Raw genomic sequence first — 26,069 nt, forward strand, 5'->3', positions numbered from 1 at the left:
CTCTAAGTAATTTCAACATCAATACTGCTTAAAAAATGGACGAATTGTTGCGAAAATAAGTTTACATTTAGTTGCATTTTCCATTTATAAATATTTATACATAATAAAGTTTATAAAAGAAATAACATTTCTTCTCAAGCATGTAAAACTTAACTACTGTCACGACAAATGGTTCGAGATTCGCTGCTAACTAATTTATATACTTTTGAACTCTTAATAAAAGTCAATAACTAGTAGCGCCATTTATCGTTATCACAATATGCGAGTATCTTTAACAACATTGAGATTTACATAACACTACAATTTGTTGCTAAAATAACAAAATAGTTATACATTGATTACTACCAGTTATTGTGCGTTTCCTCTCCAATCAAATAAATAAACTGAATATCATTTCGCTAATGCAAAGTTCTTTGGTATGGGGTACTCTCCTCTTTCTTCAAACCTTCTGACTCCACTTGAAAACTTTTCTTCATTGTGCTGAAACAAAAATATTTTTACACCAGTTGTAATTTTATACCTCCGAACTACATTTGTGTTAGTACTATGCTGGCGGTCTTACCGAAATTAAAGATTCAAGATATACTCGTTCGCCTAAAACACAAACAGTAGTTGAGAGATAGTGTTAAGAATATTTGGCGGCTTCAGCCGTAGAAAGTTTTACAGCCTCACCCGAAGTTAACTATTCTAAAAGGGACATGCAACAGTTAGAAACATCTGAAACTCACAACAAATCTAGAGAGTCGAATTTCGAGTGTTATTAGTAATAGTTATTAAAGAATTGGTTAATAACAAATATATAGTAACAGTGATAGAGCAGGCAAACTTTTTACGTACCTATAAAATACAATTTTAAACTTCACGGGAGCGTCCTTTCCAGGGTACCAAGCGCAATAAAAAACGGGATTTTTTTTATTGTTTATTAATAAGTTTTACAACTATTTTTTTATTTTTTAGAGTTTGTAATAAAGATTTTAAGATTTTGTTGTGAGTATAGATGTAATAAATAAATATATCTACATGACTTTATACAAAAATTAAGTAAAATGTCGGTCCCTGATTTTTATAGGTACTACATGGCTTTCTACCTGAAATCCAAATCGATTTTTTATAAAAGCGCAAAATGACTTTGACGTCAGGTATAAAGTTCATTAGCTGACTGTCGAGTGAAACACAAAACGTACGATTTTTAACAGTCTTATACAGTAGGATAGTTTACAAATATACAGCTCATATTTATTTAAAAAATGTTTGTATGTACAACGGTAACAGTTAATATACAGTGTCGATGTTATTAAATACACTCATTTTTTCGTATTCATGTGCGTGCAAAGTCCACCACAGAACTTGAATTGAGTAAAAAAGGAATAGTTCTCTAACATTTATTGTATTTCGTATAGAGGCCTACTGAACAAGTAGAAATTGAAGGTTGAGGATACCTACGGACTTCCGGGAACGTTTTTATTTCACATTTGGTTCCTGTGTAGCCATCCGCGCACCTGTAAGAAAAAATATTTAGTCTCTTTTCCATTCCTTTTTCATGGCAAATTAAAGTGGTATCAGCGAGACAAAAATGAAAAAGATGAAACTTTGCAGAAGTAGTGTCGCGAAACTGTAAGAGATCCATTTATGTGCGAGGTGAAAATGTCAACAATTTCTACAATTTGTGTCTATTTCCGAACCGTTTTCGTTGTAAGCCGGAAATATCTCATTTTCACTTTTGAGGGCACGGTAATTCGAGTCGACTGCAACATTTAAAATAGCAACACCCTACGAAAACTGTTCGAAAAACATCTTAATTAATACTAGGAGCGTCGAATATAAAAATAAAGATATTAAAGATACTTACTCACACCAATATTCGGCAAAAACCTCCATATAATAACAACTTCCTCCATTTAAACAATAATCCGTCTTAAACCGTTTGTCGCAGGGCTTCCCTGAAACGAGAAAGAACTGTAGAACATTGTTGGAACACCGGATGTATAAATTTTGCGATTACGTAAAGACGATATTATGTGACCTAATGTTAGGAAATAATGATTTTGGCATGGGTCAAGAAAGGATGCCCGATTATGTTTGTGTGTATACGTGCTGTCAAAGTGCCAATAGTATTGTGTAATGATAGTGGCGCTTGCCTCGGTCAATATTTCCAAATATTTCATCATAGCGCATTTGCAATTTTGGTCGTTGGCACTGATAAAGGGCGATTCACACGAGCGCGTGGGTCTTAGAGGGCTAATTTGACCCAGCCAATTCGATGTAGGGCGTTGATGCAGGGACACTTTCCACACAATTTTTCATCAAAATGTTCCTGCATTTTACCGACCCAATCGAAGGTCTCATCGCCCTTAAGTCTACTTGACTCACTATCGTCACTATCTGAAACAGTTGAATTGGTACCAGGTCTTTCTCGTTGCCCCGTCAGGGTATAGACTGCATTCGAAATGTTTCCATCCACACTCTTAGCTACACATTCATACTGGCCCCAGTCCGCGGGCGTCACGGCATGGATCGTCAACGTACTCCTTTTCCTAAAACCAAAGAGCCACCAATTAGAAACGAATGCAAGGCAAAGCTCGTTTTTACGCTCCTAAAGCACTAATTTACAAAAATTTCGTCGTCACTTGACTCAATTTGTGTTTTCTCGCGTGAGCGCTTTACTCACCTGTCTTTTCCGTCACTGAGCGTCAATAAAAAAAAATGCCAATTAGAATTTGATCGTTTATGGTTGTGACAGGGGTTGGTAACTTTACCTACTTTTTCTGTGTGATCCATCTGTGGTTGTTCGTTCGAATTGTGGTATTGTTCACTTTCCAAGTGATCACGGGAATGGGAAATCCTACAACTTTACACCTCAGCTTCAGTGATGTTCGATTTCGGAACCGCTCTAAGATTTTATCCACCCGTATAGGCTTAGGCCCTGAAAAAAATCAACTCGGTAAGTATCTGGATAAGAATTGCAAATTTAAATTTGGTCAGTTTGACCCGTTCGGCGGCGGTGTCTACATAAAGTCCTTTTGTTTTTTGCCGCCTTTATTTTTTTTCTTAGGCGCCTATTCTTTCCCTTGCTGTTTACCCATGTCTGGCGCTAGTTAACATTCTCTACTATCGATACCTGCTGTCCACCTGGGGTCATCCCCAGATTTATGTGTCCTTTTCCAAAAATGCGTCGGTTCCAAAGCCGGGAATTCGCTTTGGTCCTTGGAATGTGCACCGAACGCGTGCTGAATATCAACTTCAAAACAATGCCGTGGAATTCGCTAATAGTTGCGGCGAAAAATGCGTCCCCGGAGCGGCGGCCACCGGATTGTATTTTAATTTCGTCCGGGTGTAATAAATGTGCGCGTTTGGAGGTTTTTTTATGAAGAATATTCCTCTTCTTTATTGTTACGGTTTATTTATGATGATCACGTTCCAATTCGCCCAGTAGACGCAAGGCCAGACGATTTACAGTTAGATGGGAAGAATTTGGAAAATTCTGTCATTTGCATGGGTCAAAAGGCGCGCAAACAAAGCGATTAGAAAATCTGCACCGTATAAATCGCGCGGGAGACATGAGGTGGAATTTTTTTTCGGATTTCATAACCGCAGAAATAGACACGGTTCGCCGATGGATTTACAGATTTTATTGTCGAGCGGCGAGATCAGCAACGAGGTATTTTCGGAAGCACAGGTAAATGCAGGCGATGCCGCGAGAAATAGAGTAAGGACTTGTATAAATAGAGCCGTCCAAGGATTTTTCCAGAAGGATCCAAAATCGTTATTTTCGTTACCTCTATCGACTGAGAGCTTTCAAAAAATCTTATGATGTTTACTAAATTCAATAAGATACGATACGCACTGTTTAAAATTTTATCTTTTAAAATGCCACCATCTGGTTGATTTCTTAATCCACGTACGTGACGTGAAGTTGGATAGATTTTAAAGCACTTAAAAAATTTTTGCTCATTATAACTTCTTCAATAACATGACAAGCATAGAAATGAAATACAATATCTTACTATTTAGATATTTGAGATTACATAATACGATAAGCCGGCGACTTTTACAGCAATTTTGAAATCACTGGTGTCATAATTTATTCCTTTGTCATTGTGCAAGCAGCTCGACACAAAATGGGACAAAATTATACACAAAAGGGACTAAAACATTCTCAGGTTTCCTTCATATTTTAACTGGAATTAAATTTGCTCTAAAATTGCCAAACGAAAACTGAATAACTGATGGTGCTTTTTTCAAAAAATTTATTGTGCAGACGTGGCTAAAGTTTATACAAATAAACCGTCATCAGCTCCAAGTACAAAGAAAGTTGTAAGTTGGTCGAAATTTATTTCAATGAAACCGACAGGTTTCAAATATATTGAACCGAGATTTCCTTCTTTTAATCAACAAACTAAAACAAAAATAATCCGGCTGTCAATTTCCCCGCTTCAGCTTTATATGGGAAGTGTAAATCACTGTCATTCCATCACAACAATTGTATTTCTCGATCCGATTGACAATCATGTTTGATTCGACCGTAGATGACAAGCGTAGACGTTTTACTTTTAATCAGCCTTGCAAGTTTTTTCTCATTTTCCGGTTAATGGTCTGCTGATGCGCAGCGGCGTCCATTGAGATTTGTCAATTAAATACAATTTCAGAAACATAAAAGTTATTTAGCAACGAAATTAATTAATTGAGAGCGATACGAAACAGCTCGCCGTATAAACGGCGTTAATGAATCTATTTTTACGCAGCGTCGACGATTCATCAGTGCCGATGGATTTCCAGATGGCTTTTAAGCAAGTGTTTGACTGAATTTAACATCTTCAACTTCAAGTGTCTGATATCGTGTATCAGGTGTTAGTTTTTCGTATCTAAACACTTAAAAAAAAAGAACATGTGCTCTTTCCGCTACGGATGCAAACTTACCCGAAGACGGAATTTCAACGCCTGAATGAATAATAGCAACAGTTGTTTTTGAGGTGTGCGTTTTGGCATTGTGTCGGGGGATTTGGCACCGGAGAAAAGAAGTATTTTCGGGGATGGCATATGCACGTCCATGACCGAAATACTAACCTGGTGCACACAATTTGGGCGGATTTGCTCGAAAAACCCAAAGGGTTCGAGGAGAAGAAACTTTAGACCAAACAGATTCAATGGGAGTCAGATCTGACCAAAAGTATGTCTACGCGTTTCGTTTTTAACGCCTGTTCTCGTTGTTTTGTACGTGGCTTTAACACACTGCGACATATTTATCTCCCTTTTGGAACATGAAGATCTGGAAACAGGTAATTTTAGAATTATAGAGATTTGAAAGAACTTTATGGGCTTGGGACATTAAAGCGTATTTTTAGACTACTTGTCTAAGTATCTCCTATCCAGCATTTTGTAGTTCTTATGGAATTCCGCAGACAGCACTAAACAGTCTCTAGACTATGGAAAACTCATCTCATAACTGATTAAACTCTACTTTGGTAAAAATTGGGCTCTCCGCCGCTTAAAGCTCCGTTCACATGCACTCTTGTTTCCACGTCTCTATCCTCCTTCCTGTTTATTTCCACTCACTGAAATAAATTAAACCCGAAAGTGAACTATCAGAGGGAGTGTCTCATAAAGGACAGAGCGGTGGCGGTGTCTGGTCCCGGTGGCCGCGAGCCAAATGAATCACATCGTCGCGACGTCAGGCGTCTTGCCAACTTCTTCTCCCGACTTCGCGCACCTGGACTCTACCCAAGGCTCAGTCTTTACGCTCGTTAACGTAGATTTTCGATAGAAATACTGATTCTTTACAAAATCTATGAACCATTTGAGCCGGATACGCTCCACTTGGAGTTACCTGGCCAACAGGCGACTTTTAATGATTTCGTAAACAGGTGTTGGCCCGTTTGGACGACTATTATTATCATTGGAACAGGAGAAAAATTAGGTTGCGGGTTTTTTTAGGTGTTTGTTTGTTTTTTCATGCGGTAGTTAATTTCTTAATTCAAGGTGAGGTGTGGGGACAGACGAGTCATTTTTTAGGAGGCTTTTTCTGTTGGAAAACACGGCGCTGACTAATTTATGAGAATCTGAAAGTCTAGGTGAAGATTTTGCACTTCTGATAGTGACAGCGTTGCTGGCGAAGAGGTATTTTAAGATGATTGAAGAGCTTTCGGTACGGCAGAGTTTAGTCAAATTTGACGTCATTTTAATTTGAAATCGGTGATATTTCATAAAGTTTGCTCTATATTTAACAGAATAATGACCATCAATCAGAGGTGACCTATCCAGTGCTAAAGTTGCATGTGCAAATGTCAAGCTTAATAACTGACATTTTCAGCGTATTGATAAATGAAATTCTTCTATTTTTATTTAACCAAGTTTGCAAGTTACCTGCTGAAAATATCTCATGGTCAAAAAGGTATGACGGACCACACGCAGCTTAAAAATATTGAGCAGAATTAGCTTTCAAAGAAGAAAACTTGATAATTTTTCTTTGAAACAAGTGAAGTTTTTGAGTATGGTTACTCCTAAAATGGTCAGAATTCGCGCTGTTAGATTTCCTTGCAAAGGAATGTGTTAAAATGGTTCTAAATGGTTGTGTAACGTGGAAAAGCAGCTTTCAGTTTTGCGCTTTTCCTCTTGAAGGCGTCGTGCGCGTCTGAATCCCTCGATGTCTGGTATCGAGGTCGCGTTTGATAGATTTAGCTCGCTCTCGCACCGCCAGTTGTCAGTTTTAGGTAATACAGTGCAAAAACTGGCACAAGTACGTACGCGCAATCCAGATACGAATTCGCATGAGACTTATCTGGTCCTGGTGCATGTGCAAAGGCCGCCGTTGTCGCCGTCCTTCTTCAGCGAACGGTACCAGAGTCTCTTCAACTCACTGTAACATTCCATTGCGACTTTTAATATGGTTACGGATTCTCCGTGATCTGAATTAAACACGCGCTTTATTATTGTTTTCATCTTATATATAAAGGTCAATCAGCGGCAGCTATAAAAATATGCTGATGGCTGCGACCAACCGTTTCTTGGCAGGTGAACCGGTGGCTTTGACGATGCGAATTCTGCCGCAAAGACTTGATGCCTTAAGTGGAGACGGCGACGGCCGCACCACCGAAACAGACCATCGCGGATCAGAGGCGAACTCTGGAGGCTTTAAATTTAGTCCGCAAAAAGACTCTTCTGCCGCTTAGTCACCTTTGAGAATGAGCCGAAATAAATTGAACGTTCTGGTGAAATAACCTCATTTTTAAAAGTTTCGGTGACTTTTGAACATCATTAAATTAATTGATAGTTGTATTTATAGCTCAGACTAAATAACGTTGGCTGCGAGCCTCTCTCCAGATGTTTGAGACAATTTTGGTGGGACGTACCATTTTCTGTTTACATCTACCGTTCCAAAACATCCATTGACAGCAGGATTTTCGCAGAAATATTCAAAGAAGAAGGCGATAATGAGTCTTCTGGGTCTGGGTTATTGAAGATCAAAAGTCGCAGGGTCACTAGTGGGAAAAAAGGAAGAATGACCCGTCTGATCGCCATTACCCATTTTACCTTATACGGCACGGATCCACTACTTACCGACAGATAAAGACATTCAAAATTAAATATTGGGATGCTTCCACAACCTGTCAACAGCCACCGGGTAAATACTTCTCTGTTTATAAATTTTGCAAAATACGACCGGAGAAAAGCCAAAATCTTGTAATATTTCTGAATGCGGAAAACTGTTTTCAATAAGTCGCTACATATTTTTCAATCTTAACGGTTTTGTAAACTAATAAACAACTTTTCTGTCATTTATCTTAACTGTCGCCAATTTTTTTTAAATCAATCTTCTCACAGCTTCTGCTAGCAGTTCCCATCAGTTTAAATGGATCGGTCAAGTGCAAGGAGACTTGCAGAGGAAGCTTTTGGTGTTTCGCTCCACTTTAAAGACTAAATCAGCATCTCAACAGAAGAGAAGAGTTTTGTTTGCTCAAAACACGTTAGATTGCTTGTATTACATAAAGATAGAAAACAAAACTGATTTATTAGTTTTTAGTGAAATTGAGATCATTCAATGAATCGATAATGAAATCTATAAGTTCCTAGGTAATGTCATGCAGGTATAGCCGTCCATTAAAAAATTAATAGTCATAAATATCTGGTTTATGACGTGAGAATGGTATAAAAATTGCTGCACCCATTCCGTATTTAAAGCATGACGCGATGGAAAAAATATAACGAACAAATTTTCTTCAGAATTTTGACATTTTCTTTTCAAAAACTCAACAAAGTCACCAGTACCAAGAGACTTGGCATTCTTTTAGATTAGGTGCTCTCTGTGGAAAATCTTGGCGAATTTTTGAAAATACGAGAAGCGGAAAACCATCCGCCTAGTAAACATCTCTGAATGCGGAAAAGCGTTGTTGGTAGCGACCTCATAAAAGCGTCACCATTACTACAAACACATGTGCGCACGGAAAAATTGCAGTAGAATCGCCCAACCCATTTCATTCAGCAGCATTTTTTCACCTACTTTTCGTGCTCGCCGGTCTGCGCGAGCGCTTTTTTCGATTTTCAGAGAAATTTAAACGTTAGAATTGATCGTAATTCCTGTGATTGCAAAGTGGAAAAAATCCAAAAATTGTAACCACTTCCCGGACTCTGGTATTGGGGTGGTGCGGTTAAAGAATAAAACCCCGATTGTTTTCCCGCGGGCCAATGAAAATTTCGCGATTCATTAAGCGCCCCCATTTGCGCAATTTCCCTCCTCCCCCGCTAGAATAGTGTAGAAGACCCGAGTTTAATGTACTGTTTCAACCTTCGAAACACATGTTTTAATAGCGCAACGCGAAATGAAATAATTAAATATCTGGCAGAATGCAGATGCAATAATTTAGGTATTTAAATCGGTGATGTCACGATGGCGCGATCAAAGAAAAGTGACACAGTTCTACCTGGCGCCGAAAAAGCACAATCGCGCTGCACAGCATCTGGAAGCACTCAACAAGTCGAGCTTTTTATGGCGTCTCGAAAGAGGAAACGATCGTTAATTGGTCTTAACGACGGGTTTTTGCCCCGACAACCCCTAATAGGGAGATTAGCAGCTCGATTGTGGAGGTAAGACGGATCTAACACCGAGAGGCTGGCACACGCTATCTTGTGATATTTCCAGAGATCTAAAAATAAAGACAGTCGCTGCAGCCGGCCCTCGACCGAAGCGGGAAAAGCGGATTTCACAATCACGAAAAGGTGAAATTAAACGAAGAAAGCGAAGAAGGCACTCTTCTCCACAGATGGAAGCACTCCGGATTTTCTTCGTTGCGGTACTTGAAGGCGTTATCGCGAAAAAGAGAAAATTTGATGTTCAAAAACAACTTAATGATCCGTACACTATAGTATCTTTATATTTGTGGTTCAAAATAGGCGAGTTTCTATTCGTCGATATATCAGTAAGATAAGATAAGATACGATTGTAGACGGCACAGTCTTTTTCTCGGAAAATCCGAAGAATAGAAACGGACAAATGTGCAAATTAAACTTGCGTCACAGCAACTGCGAAGCTAAAGTTTTGGCCTCCATATTCACCGGATCTGAGTTTGCCATAGATTTATTTCCTTGCTTGTAGTTAGTTTGGAAATTATAACTTCCTTTGGTAATTCCAACACCTTGCAGCAATATTCCAAATCAAACAATTTATTCTTATTGTTAATTACTTTTTTCTGGGACAGCGGCGCTCCAAAAGTCTGCAATATATTGCTATAGGAAAATATTTGTCGACACCTAAGTAGGTCTGAAGCTGAAAAAAGTTCAAATATTGTTCAGATTTCCGATAAACAACGGTTTCATAAGTTCTAGTGGAAAGTTTTTAACACATTTAGTTGTGGCACAAAAACACTTTAGAATCAAAAGGACTGTCACAACATTCTGGCGAACGATGATTTGTTTGGAAGATGATAAAAATATACGCACACATTTGTAGAGCATAAATTGGGGAAAGAGCTTTTATGATTTTCCCGCAAAGTGCCAATTTTCAGCGAAATTCAATCTGCGATTCGCGAGAAAAAGTCAGGAAAACAAATTTATACTAAGCAAAGTGGAGTTTGTTAGTTATTACTTCTCCGGAAAATCTATGAGTTCATTCAGTTTAAATAACTTGAGTTTTCAGTGGTTCTCTGAAAACTGCGAGCTTTAGTAAAGAAACGTGCATTTTAATCAACATGATCTTAAGTAGACTTATGCGATTACTGCGATTATTTATTTTTGTTTTATTGTTTATGATCATAAAACGCATTCACTTCATTTAAATTAAATATTTACGTCTGCGGCGCAAGAAGGTCCAAGCACGAAGAAAGTTTTTCGGTTTCATATTTTACAAAAGTCATCGAGTTTATTTTTATCAAATAAACAAACCACTAAGTTGTTTGTTGAAACTTTGAAAGTAAAATATAACGGGTTTTATGTTGCCGGAGAATAACTCGAAAATTTATCGCGTTTCAGTAAAAATGGCGGAACGCGCCGGAGTAATAGAAAGTAAATAAAACCGCGTTTAATTACACCTGTTGATAAGAATTTTGAAATTTCCGGGTTTCCGGGCCTTGCTTTGGCGCCGCTGTTTGTCCTTACGCAAGTCGCGCCCGCTTGTATTAATTTATTTATTTATTTAGTGTTCGTTGTTTATCAAATTTCAAACAGGACCGAAACGACAATAAAAACGATGAAGCAATGATTTGTGTAGATTTTTCGTTACGAAAACCGCAACCGAAGGACCAAGCCAAATAAAAATAAATACGAATTGCAGGAAAATAAACGACGGCAAAGTGTCGTTCCCAAAACTGCTCGTACACAGCCAACAAATGACTTATCTCATTTTCCACTTCTGAATGAATGACGAGACGTTTTCGGCCCGAATTCTCGATTTAGACTCGTTTCCAATTTTTTAAAAGCAATACGTAGGCGAAAGTTCAGTACACCAGGTGCGGTGGAGATAAATTAGCGATTTTTTTTATAAATCGTTACACAAAATTGATGAGGAGTGACACTCGGCGTGAGTCAGTGTTTTTAACTTATACCGCCAAAACTTGGGCCAGCTATTATATAATGGATAAAACTTTTTGATAAATGACCGAGAATTTTTGGTTTTCGATCCAAAATGTTTTTTTAGTTGACATCCGCGTTTGTGACTCATCTCTATCGTTAATAACGAGATCATAATTTGATTTTTTTTCGCAATTTTACTTGGCAGCTCGGAGCAATGACTTTTCGACAATTTTAATTTTAAACGCGAAAGTTTTATTGCTTTATCGTAAGCTAGGCTTGTGAAAAATGACCTGCGAAGTGTTGGGATGCTGAAAACGCTAATTTTTGGCGCGAACGAAACTGATTAGTAAACAATGAAAAATGGGACAGCATTGCTCAAAATGGGATCGTGTTTATCTAAAAACTAAATAAAATGAACAAATTTTGGAAATCCATGTTTTGAGACTGGACGTTTGTTGAGCTCCCTCCTCTTGTTGGCAGCAGAGGGCTAAATCCGCTTGTAAGATTTGGGTTTGTTTTTCCTTTTAACAATTTATGTAACGATTTAATTCCAGCCCCACGTCTTGGGTACTTGATATCGGTCACGGTGCTAAGTTCAGTGGTCGTAAATCAGGCACTTTTTGCACCGGAGTGAACCTGAGCGGATGATTTCGGCGGATTGTGATGTATGGCGCTTCCACACGACGATAAATTAAATAAACATGTAAAGATACATTTATTACTTTGGCGCTTTTCTCTTTGAAACCTGCAGATAAAAGAGAGGCAATAAATAACTCGCAAACAAAGTGCACATGTACGCATATTCCCGACAATACTTTATAGAGTTCAATGCGAAACGTCCGAGTCCTTATCACCGCATTCCCATTGAAAACAGCGAATTGTCCAAATAAAGAGATCGCGCTGTGTATGGCACTGCGAGAAAGCACGCATCGATCCAATTACGAAATTAGAAAATATCGAGACTCTCATGTCGATTTATTGCGATTAGAACGATTTCCTAGCACACAAAGTCCCGTACAAAATTTTCAGCGGTTTTACTACTATAAGACAGACGTAAACAACGACCGAAATAAAGCGGATGATGGTTTTATACAAGCGATAATTGCCCGTCGTCACTCGAAATTCAACAAGCGCTCACTGTGGAAGAACCACTTAACAGCGAACGCCCGTAAAAGCCCGCGGAAGTTGACGCATTATACAAAACTTCCGAGTGATCCAAACAGCCCAAAAACAGGAAAAACTGTTAAAACAACAACGTGTATAAACGAAGAATACTAAAAAGCGAGCGATTTTCAAAGCTTTCAACGAGCGGTTGGACTGTAACCCTGCGAAGCGAAGAGATGACTGACGCCTGAATGTTAACCTGCACTAACCACAACTGTTTAACACAATTAACATTTGTTGCTTTCGGAACAATTCCAATCAGACCTGGGATTAGGAAAACCTTATCGAAGCTTTTATCGTCTGTTGATATTCTTTAGTGATTGTAAAAAAATCGTTAAAATAGAAACGACTTACCAATTTAAAAGCTCTCGAAATCGCAGTTTGCATGAGAAAATTCCTGCCATGGAAAAGCATTTTTTATTAAGCCCCCTCTGTATATTAATAAATTCTAAATCCAAAGTGCGGTCAAGGCCCAGATAGTTTTTTTTAAGACATTGCCTTCACATTTGTTTTTTCGGTTTTGCTTAACAATTTACAAAATTATGAAAATTCATAAATACATCATTGAGGTAGTTAAATGAGTTTTCCAACGAACTACAGGTAAAAGTCGTCCTTTCAAAGATTTCCACCCTCTAATTTTTTTGGGCAGTAAGCAAACTAAGAACTCTTTATCGTCAAGAAGTTTTATAAAATTTATTATTGTGAGCTACGTTAGCATTAAAGTCATCTTAAAACTAAACATATGCTTAGAAATTACGATTTTTGAGCAATGGCATTAATTTTTTAATAAAATCGCCCAAAAATGAACAAAAAACATTAATTTTTTGAAAAATCTCTCAATGTTATTTGTTCTGTAACTTTTAAGCGATAAGAGATGGAATGCATTTGTCAACGCGCCAAAACGGCAAGATGTCAGTATTTTCAACAATCCATTACAGTGAAAAATCGATATAATAATTCTTGAGTTATACGGAAAATTGCATATGAAAATCATCAAATACTAAGTTTTCTTTTGAGACGTGAGTTTTTCAAAAATATCTTAATAAGGACTAACCCTAGCAATGAGTTTAATATGTCGTTGGAAAGCTTATTAAATTGGCTTTCCAAAACACTGTCGAGAAAATTCAAAATTTTGCAAGTTTTCAATAGAAACTGAAGAAATGGTGAGTAAAGTTGAAAGATTTCTTGATGAGCTGAGGAATAAGAGAGTAATTTGCTTCGTTTTGAATGACAACATTTTTAATAGATACAACTTAAACTTTTCTCAGTACCATGCAGTAAAATTTTCCTACATATTAAAGTGGTCAGATTCATTTAGACCATACAAATCATAGCAACAAGTTGCAGCTGCGGTGCATATCACACAAGTATTCGTAGTTGCAAATAGAATCTAACGACGTGTTGTGTTCGGACAGATAATCCAACAAGTACTTGGCTTCATTTTCAACCAGAAATGCTAAAATCAAATTGAATTTTGTGAAGAAACAGCGCATGGTATTTTAACCATTTTGACATTGATTTAACAAATTGTGCCATCAAACCACTGCGATTGTTTTATTGACAATAAATTTGAACGTTTTCATTGGTTAATAATATTAAAATTACCTTTAAATCGACGATACCATATAAAAATGACCTTTGAATTAGGAATGAAGGTATTTTTAGAGAGCAGCACATGCTTATACCTAATAGTTTACGCTATTAAAAAATATTTATCGTCTATAGACATTAATCAATTAGATGCTAAATGTTTCACCAGATGTGCGTTGCCGGTTAAATTGGTAAAATCGAGAAATGGTGCACTTCGGTTTCATTTTATTTCAGCCTGTTGAGAAAAAAATGGGGAAATTGGGTTGTCCTGTCAAACTCTGGTATCTCAGTGCACATATTTTGAAAACACTTAAAATAGCGGATGTGCATGCAGCACTTGGATCATTTGTTTTTACAAGAAACTGGAGTAAGAAGAAACTTACATTTGTCTTAAAACCATTTCCAAACGTTTATCCACATTTCGGACCCCACATGTCGCATGTGGTCGTATTGCAGCCGATTATTACCTCATTTGCCAACCGATGAGCAAAGCGCGTCAAAATGTTGATTTTATGTCTTCAAGTGATGAAGTCAGGATTTACATCGAAAGCGTCAATATCCTACTACCGGCCACCGTATCGACCGGATTTGGCACTCGGCAGTTTCGGGCCGGCCGCACATAGTCGTTATTTTTTTTAGAGACACCTCGCCCCACTTTGTTTTAACGATGTTTTAAATTATTTTCGGTGTGTGTTGTCCTCGTTTTACGCGAGAATAAAGCGCGCGTTTATAGACGGAAGGAAGATTCCGTTTTTCGCGGAATTTTGAGAATTCCCATGGCGCTACCACCGTCGCCTGGACGAATTAATGGGCACAATGGTGCGTGACGTCACAGAAACCGTGTCGGCTGCCACCATAATTCGATCTACCGCGGAGGTTTACACACGAACCTCTTCCGCCGATTATTACCGATCGGCTGCGGTTTACATTACACCATGTAAACCGAAACAGGAGCACCGTCATGGTTGTAAAACTCCGATAATCAAATTAGTTGTTGCAAAGCAGCGACGGGGCCGTTCGAATTTGCCGCCAAAAGAGTAATTAAAATTCTTCCGAGATCGGAAAAATATGGGATTTTTCATGAACAGTCGCTCGTTTTCCGAGCCCCGTAAGTGCCCAATAAAAATCCAAAAACACCAAGCTCTATGTCTGATTAATTACCGCACGTTTGACGCGGTCTTCAGGAGCAAAAAAGGAACATTTTGAAAGAATATACAATGTCGGTGTGTGTTTTTCTAAACCCTTGGAGCGTTGAAATCAATTATAGTGCAGAAATGTAACGTTAATTGCGTTACGCATTGGTTATTGAAATATTAATATGGCAGACTGCATGGCGGTCTCCGACTCCTGTAGTCCACATGCTTCGAACAGTTGTAAAATGGACAAGGATGAAAGCAAACGATCGCATTACATTTGAGTCATGGCTAGAACTACAACGAGGAAGAAAACAAGAAAGTTTGTCGACTTCCATAAAAATATGATTCAGGATGAATAAAAATAAACGCATCTATTTACTCAGCCTAGCTGATGGTCGATGTGACTTTTTGCTTCAAAGGTAATTATGACTACGTTTTATAGTCATAATATTTACTATTTAACCTAATTTTGTAATTTATGAGTACATAACACTTGTGACTGAACGGTTTGTAACAACGTGTTGTGCGGTTTCTACTGAAATGGGAAAAGCTTTGTGAGGTGAGATTCCAAATCTATGAGAAAACCAGAAAGAATTGTGTTCATGACTTTCGAGCCAAAGATGCACACTGTGCGGTCACCTCGTTTAAAATTATGCTCAAATTAGTCGATTTATGTTGTGGTCATCACACTTTTCGAGAAAAATAAAAAGTAGGTTAAAAAGATGTCATAAAAATTTTATAGTTCCATGGGGGCAAAAAAATATTCTAAACCAACAAAGAAAGTCTTGGCGCCAAATCCAAGTCTACTGCCCCTAGTTATACCTATACATACATAAATTTAGAATACGGGACACTGTTGAATTATACAAATCTTCTCTTGGGATAATAAACATGGCTCGGCTAGCATAAATCTTAGCAAATCCGTTATTATTCGGTACTTTTGACGAAAAGCAGAGCATTTTCCTGCGGAAGCACACCTCGAACTTTTGCAATCTGAGAGATATTTATAAAATTATTGGAATAACGCAGATCTCCGCTATTCATCTTCTATTATCTTTTCATCTTGCAATTGTCGTAACCTTGACATTTCTGTAAAGCCTCCAAGCACAGATGACTCCTCTCCCGAAATAAGCCCCACTGTATCAATCTTCTCCTCTCCATGTGAAGCCGCCTTTATTTAAACACAAATAAACAATTCATTTGACTTTTCTGCTTAGCAAACAGCCCCTTGGCGTCGATCACTGCACTTCCAACTCCTTACTTAACTCTATAAAATTGGCTGCTATTTCGTCGACTCGAAAACAATCCGTTCTGACTCACTTCTCACTCTAAACATAGATTTGTGACTGTATCACACTAACCTTTACTATTAGCGCGCTTTGACTTCATTCTCCTCTGTTTTTACGTAAGGGAGCGCGGCGCGAATTTTGAAAAAGGGGCGTTTTGCGTCATCTGTGGGAATGACGTGGATTTTCTTGCTTGTTTTATTTTAAACAACTTATTAATTGACAAACAAACACACATGTTATTAGAGTGGATATCATATGGTTGAACGATGCTGTGATAATCCTTGTGTTTATTATTTCAAGTGACAGAAGATTACAATGTTTCTCTTCTCGATTATATTGATGGCATTGTGTGAAATATACAAGCGGAAAACGGCGACGCTCCTGAAATAAATTTCAGCGACAGGAGAAAGAACTGTCTTCAATCGCACCTCATATTTCGCCAGTGTGGATCGCAAGGTGGCGCTAAGTTTATCCTTGCAGCTAAACTTGTATATTTTAATTGGCCAGAATCTAATCTGTTTTAAACGCTCTCTACTTTGATGATCAAATCACCAATAAGACTCTGAAGATCAAAGAAAATTGATAAATAAGTAAGGATATAGCAGACATTTAATTTTGATGTGATCGATGAGTGACATTATAATGATCTCTGTGGTTTTTCTCTGTAGTTTCGGCAGCAAAACTCATCAATTGAAAAAGGTTGTTTTTGTTTTTCCCGTGCAAAGCGAAATGGTTTCTGCAACAAGATATCTCTGTTGCGTCAAAATGTCTGCATTTATCGCTTGGAAGATGCACAATGAATGATTTTATTGTTCGACTGGATAAGAGTAGGTGGGAAACTTTACCACGTCCGATTAAATTGTAATAAGTATTAATTAAGTGGCGAGTCTTTCAATTAGTGCCAGTTGAAAGTCAATAAACGTGCACTTTATTATTATTATTTACGATAACAGTGGTGCATTCTCACAGTTTTTGTCTCTTTTAGGCGATGACTGCAACAATGTCGGTGAAAAATGAAGGCTTGCTTTAAATAGCGGCCTGTCTTACATAACCCCGTTCTTGTTTTTCTTTTTTTTTAATTTAAATTGTATGACTAAGTTTGTTGTAACGTTGCTACTTGGCTTGTTTTAAAATCCAGCCTCTATAAATACAGCGCGGTCTTGAAAGAAAAACCAGAATGACTTATTCTATCATTTGTTGTTGAATGTAGGCTTTGTCTTCACGGCTATTATTAATAATTTAACAATATCGGATTAATGTGACTTTTGGTGATCTCATCTCGACACGCTTAAACAGGTGGATCGACCGAGTCAACTGTCTCAATTAGTCTTGTGCAGTTTTTCTATAGTGATGACGCCTCCCTGTCCAGAGTTGACTCCTATCGAAACAGCTTGGCGGGTATTTTTTCCCGTCCAATGCCACTTGATGGATATGGGAAAAACACGCATGTAGATGTAACGACACAAACAATAATCGCGCTCGATCTCGCAGAAGTAAATATAGAGGCGACCTTACAAGGTCCTCGGATCGAAACTACTTTCCGATGCACATTTGGCGTAAGTTCTACAAAAGAATAAAGATCAAGTATATCATATATGGGAAGAATCACTGTAAATGGAAAATCGGGTAAGTCGTGGACATGGCCGGCTTCGCGGACAAACGACGATGGAACGTCGACACGACACAATAGGAATTTTCGATTTTTTTTCCACGAGGGGGGTTTTTGGGGGGTGGAGTGACACCGTGACGATGTGTGTCACTCGCAGTGGAGTGGAGAGGAGAGTTGGCAGCAGTACCAGACAACCCGAAATAGCAACACATTATACAGGCGCAATACCAAACAGTCTGCTCGGGTTTGGCCGCCGCGGCCACGAACGGACACAACACGCTTTCGGGGTATTTATAACGCGATCTGCTGGAAAAACGGACGGAAAGGGGCTTGCGTAACGAAGAAGACTTGTCTGAAGCACATTTTCCCATAAGGAAACCAAAAAAACACAAACTATATCGCTTTATTTCAAAATTTTTGACCAACATACGTACCATCAGCTAAGGGGCACTTTTTGTGCTTGTCCCAGCTGAAGTTTCAGTTTTTACCCTTACAGTATGAGAACAAAAGGTTAACGACAGGTTTTTACTAAACAACTTTTTTTCTAATTCTCATCAAGTTTGTCAGGCTTCAGTTAGAAGACTCCAAGAGGTCTTGATTTGGAAGTAAAAATGAGAGATTCTGGTACAGACGAGAATTTATCTACTCCTAAACCTAAAGTCATTTGGATTTTATTATAGACATAGACCATTCATGTTGCTTAGCATGTAGACAGAAAAGAGAAAGTTTACAAAAGATGAAGCCCCTTATAGCAAAATTCAGAAATGAAATTATTATTGATTGCAGACAAAGAAAAAATCAATAAGCATCTACATAGATTTTGATTTTTATACTTTCCAAATTTCTTGGTTTCTGATTTTTCATATTCCAAACCTTTTAGATCAGTTTTTTAGGTTCCAAATTGTTAGTTTCTGTTATTTGATCTTGTTGTTTGTCATACGTAAATGTAGAACTAAAATATGAATCTAAAAATCAATTAAATTTAAAAATCTAAAATTCATAGGATCTAAGAATCTAGAACATGAGGAAATATTCCAATTTTTAAGAGTTTGAGGAACTGGCGGCCCTAGTGTTTGAGCTTAAATTTTTCCCAGGCTGAAAATTAAATCCTAAAAATCTAAAATCTTTAAAAATGAGACTTTAAAAACTAAAGTAGGTACTTGTTGTGGGTCTATAAAACTTTGAAAATTTTGTAACTTGACGCTAAACAATTGAGCACTCCGGATCCTACAATTATTAAAATTCAATGAGCTGAAAATCTAAAAAATGAGAAGAATAAAAAAAAAGTATAAAACAATTAATTTGTAAAAATAAGAGCCAAAATAAATCCAGAAAACGCAAAAATAATTTCTTATGCAATTATTATTCTGAAGATTTTGATTCGTACACAATTTTAAAATCTTTGGAGTTGCTGGATTGTCATGGTATTTGCACATGTTTTTATTTAATAAAATAAAAAAATGATTATCACTCCTACACTTGAGACAATCCGAGTTAAGATATTAACGAAAGTCCTTCATGGCCAAGAAATAATAATTTGAGGTGTGAAAGTGGGAGGAAGGAATAGTGTCGCAGCTTTGTGGTAAACCACAAAATGTTTATCTTGATTACTCGAGGACGCTAGTAAAAGCAATTGTCTTTACCGTACTATGTGGTCACACATTCCTACTTACTACACATCTATATTAGCGAAAAATCATGCAACGATTTGTTTTCTCAGTAGATACATAACTCTAATTATACGATCATCATATTGTTATGAAAGAAAGTGAACAGGGTGTTAACAACCTGATGAAATTATTATGATAGGCAATATTGGGTTTCAGTTAATAGGTAATACACAAAACTTCAACACTGCAGACATGTTTTCGTAAATCAGATTTTGTTCAATGTCAGCTTTTGATTTCTATCCAACAAGAAATAATCTATGACGAATTTATTTGATATTTTCCATGCACTGTACTTGTTGAAATAAGCAAACCTCTTTGATAAGCACCTCAAATGTTTATTTTAATAAATACAGATCAATTCTAATTAAAGTTCAAACGAAATTTTTATTACACTAAAGTTCAGGTCGTTTACACCAATTTAATATTTTTGAGTTTAAATAAATCTCTCATTAACGTTGAAAGTTTTCGTTTCTTTGAAATGAGGGTTAAGTATGCTATTTTTAAGTCGCAGATGAAATTTTTTTTACTTCTAAAAGGAATTTCCTAAGGTCGTCATTAGCATTTGCTTCTTTCTAAATGAGTCAGAGAATTAGACTTGTCTGTCAAACTATTCCCACTGACGTAAAATGCTTTTTATACAAATATCTGGTAAATTCTCAGAATTTTTCTGTTTTATAAATACATACCTACACTATTACTTTCCTTGCTATAAAATTGTGTAATTATTTACCTACTCTATATAAATTTTCAGTTTTCTCTCCGATTTCCAGATGAAACTCGAAAGCTTAAATAATAGTAGTTTGACGATAAAATTTTATTTAAAATCTACTTCTTCATGCTTTTAAAATTTTGATGGTCTATAATTTAGTGAAATTAAAATTTATAGTGTTGTCTTGTCACTATAAAATAAAAGTGAATTTTAGTTTTTAGTGATGACGCACTTGTCTAATTTTTGTAATTACTGCAGTTGATTGTTCCTTAAAAGCAAAATTGCTTGATGAATTAAAAACCATAGGTCCTCAAAATTGTCATTGTTTTTCGCCCTCGCCCTGTAGAGAAGCCGCGCGTGTGATATGCGCTGTCCAACTAGGATGATGATCCCAATTATCGGATTTGCACATAATGCGGACACACATCGGTGCTCTCGGCAGGCAGCTGGGCTAGGCTAGGCGCAAGGCCGCACCAAATGCTCAGTGGCGTGCCTTTGCTCCGGCACTTCACCACATATCTTATTTTTCCCCAAGTTAAAGAAATTTTCCGAAGTCCCTGGTAAAAATTTAACATTCACGTCTTTACAATCAGTTTGATAAGCGGGCGGCGGCGGCAACGAGATCCGATTATAAGGTGCCGCCGCCGCTATCTGAAACGCAAACGTGGGATCAAATGTCCCCGCATTGAGGGGCGGCGGCCGAAAATAAGTTGCAAATCGTCGCGACATCCTGGAGATAATGAAAAATTGATGGCTGTTTTCCGGACCAAAATAAACGGATATTGTCAAAAATGTAAGGAAAAAACTCGGTGGAACGTCACAGACGGGACGAAAATATTGTGTTAAATGGATTCGTTAGATTTTTCGTGGACGTGTTTATTCCATAAATTCAAAGCTTTGGAATTTTATTAAATTTAGATTCATAAATTGAGTTTTGCTACATACCTTCGGCAATTTTTCAATACTCATTTAATCTTACCGATGCACAGTTTACACTTTTCTAAAATTAGAAATTTTTAAATAAAAGTAGACGTCTAAGACGTCTCGTACCTAAAGATAGATTTTGGTGGGGTCATTGATAGTGTCAAGGTGAAATGTTGAAATTACGTGAATGTGACGTAAGCACAATCAGTTTTCGAAAGTTTTAGCACCCTCCAGATTTGGATGTTTTAAAATTAATAAGCTCATATACTTGTTTTGAACAAATTTAATGAATATACGAGTACCAGCATCTCTTATCTTGATTTTAAAAATTATCTTTATAAAAAAACAATTTTGTAGACCACCTTGATAACGATAAGTTTATAAGGTGTCATGCCGAATTTTCATTCACGTGCTTTGAATGGACCAAAATCAGTTTTCTCATGTTTGTTCCAATTGGTCCAGAGCAATGTTTCCAAGATTGATTCATTAAGTCAGAAAAGAAAGTCTCGTTTGTGGCACCATAATTTTTATACTTCTGCTGTCACATATGTTAAGATGATTTGCAATTTGAAAGAGCTCAATGAAATGTGAGATTATCGTTGATTTCCTAATCTTATGAAAACTTCCAGCAAAAATTCTAAGTCTGATTAATTAAAAAAAATTAAAATGTGAATAAGTAGGTGGTGCTAATTTGACCACTCAAGCAAGAGGTTATAATCTGATTAATAGTAAAATAGTAATATAATTTTTTTAGATTGTATCAAGCAGTAGTTTTCATGTTTCAATTTAAATATTCAAATTTTGCAAAGCAATAAAACTAGAAGTAATATTGTAGTGGTCTGCATATCATCAGATCAATTCAAATTTCATAAACAATTCAAGTTTTTTCTAAATATCAACTACAATGATTACTGATTTAGCTGACAAGGTACGAAATGTCTTGAAGAACTAGAATTTTGTTTTAAACGCCCACAAAATATTTTACTTTGAACTAAAAACGGACATTTCCAATAGAAACCGTTTGTGCCGTAGTCCTAGTTTCTTTTGTTCGAAAGTTCGTGTACGATGAATCAGTTTCGGGTCGCGCCGCTGTCTGAGCTTTCGTTCGACGTAGCCCCTTAAATGGTCAACACCGGAGCCGAATAATCCGGGCGTACGTGCTTTTCTCCGTATTTCGAAATGAATCGGTGTCCCATTTGCACATAATACGTTTTCTTAATCCGCTTATTTCGGATAATCGTGTGTAAAAGTGTGTCGTCCAGGAATCTGTGTCATTGTAGCATTTCCACACGCACTTTATCCGAGCCAGCCATTGAAGAAAATCTCCGCTTTTGAGAAAAATAAGCTCGTAAATAGCGATTGTATGATATAAAAGTGCATCAACCTCGGCTCATTTTTGCTAATATATTCGCATAAGCTCCGATATGATGTGCCAAATAAATCGGTTGCCAAAACTGCCAGCAATATATCTCGCTTTAAAAACATTTCGAAAACGTCTACCACACTCGAAATTTGCGCTGAATAATGTGCTGACTAAGTTTTAATCGGAAATTCGAGGTAAGTTTCCACGCTCCGGTAAGTTTTTCGCGGGCGGGGTTCAAGGGCGCTGAGACTTCTAGACAGACCCTCGTAAGCGCGCTCAGAAAAAAAATTACTAAAAACACAAATAACTACAATTATTATCAACTCTGATTAAAAAAGGGCTCTGAAACTTTCTCGAAATTCGTTGCATCGGCGGCGAAATTTCTAGTGCCGCTCCTGGGTCTATGAGTTCCATGGATGATGGGTCGGAGCTTGACAGGCGATTGTCACTCTAATAGTTTGCATACACACCTACACAATGCTCTGGCATTTCAAGCATTTATGTAGATCATAAGACGATTTTTGCGACCACCGGCCGGAACCGTAAAGGTACAATTAAATGATGTTATTGGAAATCTGAAGATACTTCGTATGTTCTAATTATGCTTAAAAATGAAGTAGTTATTTACACAGCAGCTGCGTATTTTTCGATTTCTATGGAAGGTGGTTAGAGCCAGCCCATTTTCTTCGTTTACAGTGGGTAAAAACCAACCCTTCATACCTAAAAACTACTTTCCAAATGGAAGATAAATACCATTGAATATCCGGACAAGTTTATAATCTTCTTGATACTTGATGAGCAAATGTTATGTTAACGACTGGAATGACTTTTATTTACCATTTTAATCTACACAAACCGTCAAAAAAATTAGGCTTTTGGTAAAGCGATGACATGACTGAATTATAGTGAGAAAAATGCCGTTAAAGTCGAAAGAAATTAGGAGAAATCTAAAACTGCATACGACTCTTCATCATTCGTTCTAAATTCAATCAATTCTAATGTTTCAAAATGCTTTAACAAATCGAAAAGAGTACATTATTCGTAGATACAAAACCTCTTTTGCCCCTAAATTTTACTTGGATAAAGTCTGCTGCAATTTTATACTTGAATTATTATCATGTATCTGTTCTGTCAGTTGTTTATTATAATAACTATAAAACACTAGTTCCTACCTCCGTTTTTAATAACATAATCATTACAACATAATCCTGGTGCAATATAAATAATTAATTGCTTTTATGCACATACGGATAATAGCGACAGCTATGATTGTTTTATTATTATTAGATTATGTTTTTGGAGCTTATAACCGTTTAGTATCCGTTAGTTGATGAATAATTTCGCATCTTTGTTTACCAATGTCAGTGACAACAATTTTCTTTGTTTTAATTTACTATAAAAATGATGATTCTTTTAGTGAATCGAACATTAGTGTTCGTGTCAATTGGAGGGCTTTTGGTGTGGAACAGCGGTTCGAGAAAGTGTAAAATCTATTTCGGCGGTAGCGCGCGTTCCGGCAAAGTAAACACGTAAACTGTCAAGCTGCTGGAGCATGTAAATAAGTCGGTGCAGCAGCAGAAGCAGCGGCGTTTTAGCGATAATCCAGAGTATTATTTGGGTGATTTATGGAAAAAAGTGTATGGACTTACTGAAATCGGGTTGACTGACTTTCATGACCGGCTTATACGTCCTGGTTTCGTTGACTTCAGGCGTATAGACCGCCTTGTAGTTGTGAGGGCCGTCTGCCCTTAAGAAAAGGATATAAGTCTTGGGCTCGTGTTTAGCCCTCGACTCGTGTTTGATCTTGGTCTTGAATTTGTGTTTGGTCTTGTTGTTGTTGTTCTTGACTAGGAAATAAGGGTTGATGATGGCGGGGTTCTCGTTCTCGCAACGGACGCCGCGCCTGGTTTTGCGAAAATTAAGTCGGATCAGTTTGTCTTTGTACGCGTCAGGGTTTTTCAACCATTCGTGAATCCTGAACTGTAGGGTACAGTTGTTTTTACAGTTGTAGGTCTGACTTTCGACGGTAGCGACGGCGACGGCGCCCGCCTTATACGCTTTCCACGACGCGTCCACTTCAGGACACTGCAATCGTCGGCGGGCCCCCGTCGCCGGCATCTGGCGGCGGTGGCGCAGCCGGTGCGCGCCGCCGGCGAAGAGCTCCAGCGCGCCGGAGTTCCTCTTACTGACGTCCGTCATGGCCAAGTTATCCATCCGGAAACCGGAACAACTCAGAACTGCTAAGACCACTAGAAATACGAAACATACACATTTCTGGTGCGATATTGTACACATGTCTGCGCGAGTGTGGCCGCCTCAAGTCGATTTCACGGCCCACGCGGGCCACGCGAGGTTTCCACTTGGTGACGCCTCATCGTCCCTGTGGCCGCCGGCCGCCACGACGCCGCTCGGCATCCCTTACTGCACACGCTCACCACCGCACCAACGACCACATTGCGCGGACCACTTCACCGCTGACGAGTCCAGGCCGTACTGAGCTCGTTCGGACGCACGTCGTCGTCGGCGGAACACACTCCGGCACTTTACTGCTGCTGCTACTTCGGCTGCTGCGGCTGCGGCACACGGCGACGCGGACAGGACGCGAGCTGGCGATAGACTACCACGCATTCCGATCGGAGGACGAGCCTTATCGACGCTGCTTTTTACGCCCAATTACACACAAATAATTATCGCGGATAAGGAGGGATTTGCAGGGGACGGAGACACCACTTGCGACGCTCTACCTCGCCCAATTGGACCCACGCTTTCCTTCTTTCCATCATTTTTTTAAATTTCACTTCAAAAATTTAACACTAAACTTCAAAGGACATTTATTTTAATTTTTCCAATTATTTATTGCAATGAAAATTTATTTCTATTCCTTTGAAATTTTGACAAAAATATTGATCTCATGGAAGGAACTCTCCAATAGTTGATTTTTGTTTTTAAAAGTTGTGTATTTTTATAAAATCGTTTTATTTATTTTTATTCTATTTAATAACATTAAAAATGAACAAATTATTTTAAGTAAGTAAATTTTTACGGCTAGCTCAGTTAACTGTTATCATATTTTATTCATTGATAAAAGGTTATTTTGTAGTAAAACTATGGCCAGTAACAAATTTACGTACTTTTTGCTTTAGTGTTCAAATTAACTGTTTCAAACAAATTTTCAAAAATTTTGAGAATTCTACAATAAACACAAAACGTTTGAAAGAGTTTGTTAGAAACTTCTGCTAGGTATCTCATAGTTCAAGAAGCTTTAAAATTTAATATTATAGAACAGATTATTGTAGCAATAATTATTTGATAAGATTATTATTAGTGCCCAACTAAACGTTGGAATTTTATAATTCTTTATTTCTTCAATCATAATTTTAGTTTTCTATACTCATTTGCATGATTGTACCCGTTTTTGACTTTTTCATTTTAGTTGACAATTTCGCTTTCCCGACTTGTCGTCAGGGGAACTCTCATTCTCAAACAAACTTTCAACCTTTGCTTTTCGCTCCATCAAAAGCAAAACAATTTTCCCGATCTCTCCATAAAAATTGCTGGCGCCTCTTTATCTTATCGATTTTTTGACGAAATAATGACAGCAGACGTCTTGATCAATA

General features: G+C 37.6%; 1 protein-coding gene across 6 annotated transcripts; it reads right to left on the bottom strand.

The window, feature by feature from the left end:
* Positions 1 to 86: 86 nt before the first annotated feature.
* LOC148174004 (uncharacterized) lies at positions 87 to 24,855 on the bottom strand. Of its 6 annotated transcripts, none has more exons than XM_088036677.1 (7): positions 24,102 to 24,855; positions 2,761 to 2,923; positions 2,669 to 2,683; positions 2,404 to 2,534; positions 1,850 to 1,940; positions 1,440 to 1,499; positions 87 to 480 (listed from the first exon to the last, which is right to left on the bottom strand). In XM_088036677.1, exons 1-7 carry the CDS (start codon positions 24,745 to 24,747, stop codon positions 399 to 401), a joined length of 1,188 nt encoding a protein of 395 aa, XP_087892803.1. In that variant the 5' UTR covers positions 24,748 to 24,855; the 3' UTR covers positions 87 to 398. The 6 variants fall into 6 exon arrangements, with proteins under 6 accessions (XP_087892803.1, XP_087892801.1, XP_087892802.1 ...); XM_088036675.1 differs by having other exon boundaries at positions 2,371 to 2,534; positions 24,102 to 24,852; XM_088036679.1 differs by having other exon boundaries at positions 388 to 480; positions 1,444 to 1,499; positions 1,854 to 1,940; positions 2,371 to 2,534; positions 24,102 to 24,852.
* Between the last annotated feature and the right edge of the window lie 1,214 nt (positions 24,856 to 26,069).

Source organism: Gnatocerus cornutus, chromosome 5 (assembly GCF_029298725.1).
Source record: "Gnatocerus cornutus isolate USDA-ARS CGAHR chromosome 5, icGnaCorn1.1, whole genome shotgun sequence".
NCBI classification, from domain to species: domain Eukaryota; kingdom Metazoa; phylum Arthropoda; class Insecta; order Coleoptera; family Tenebrionidae; genus Gnatocerus; species Gnatocerus cornutus.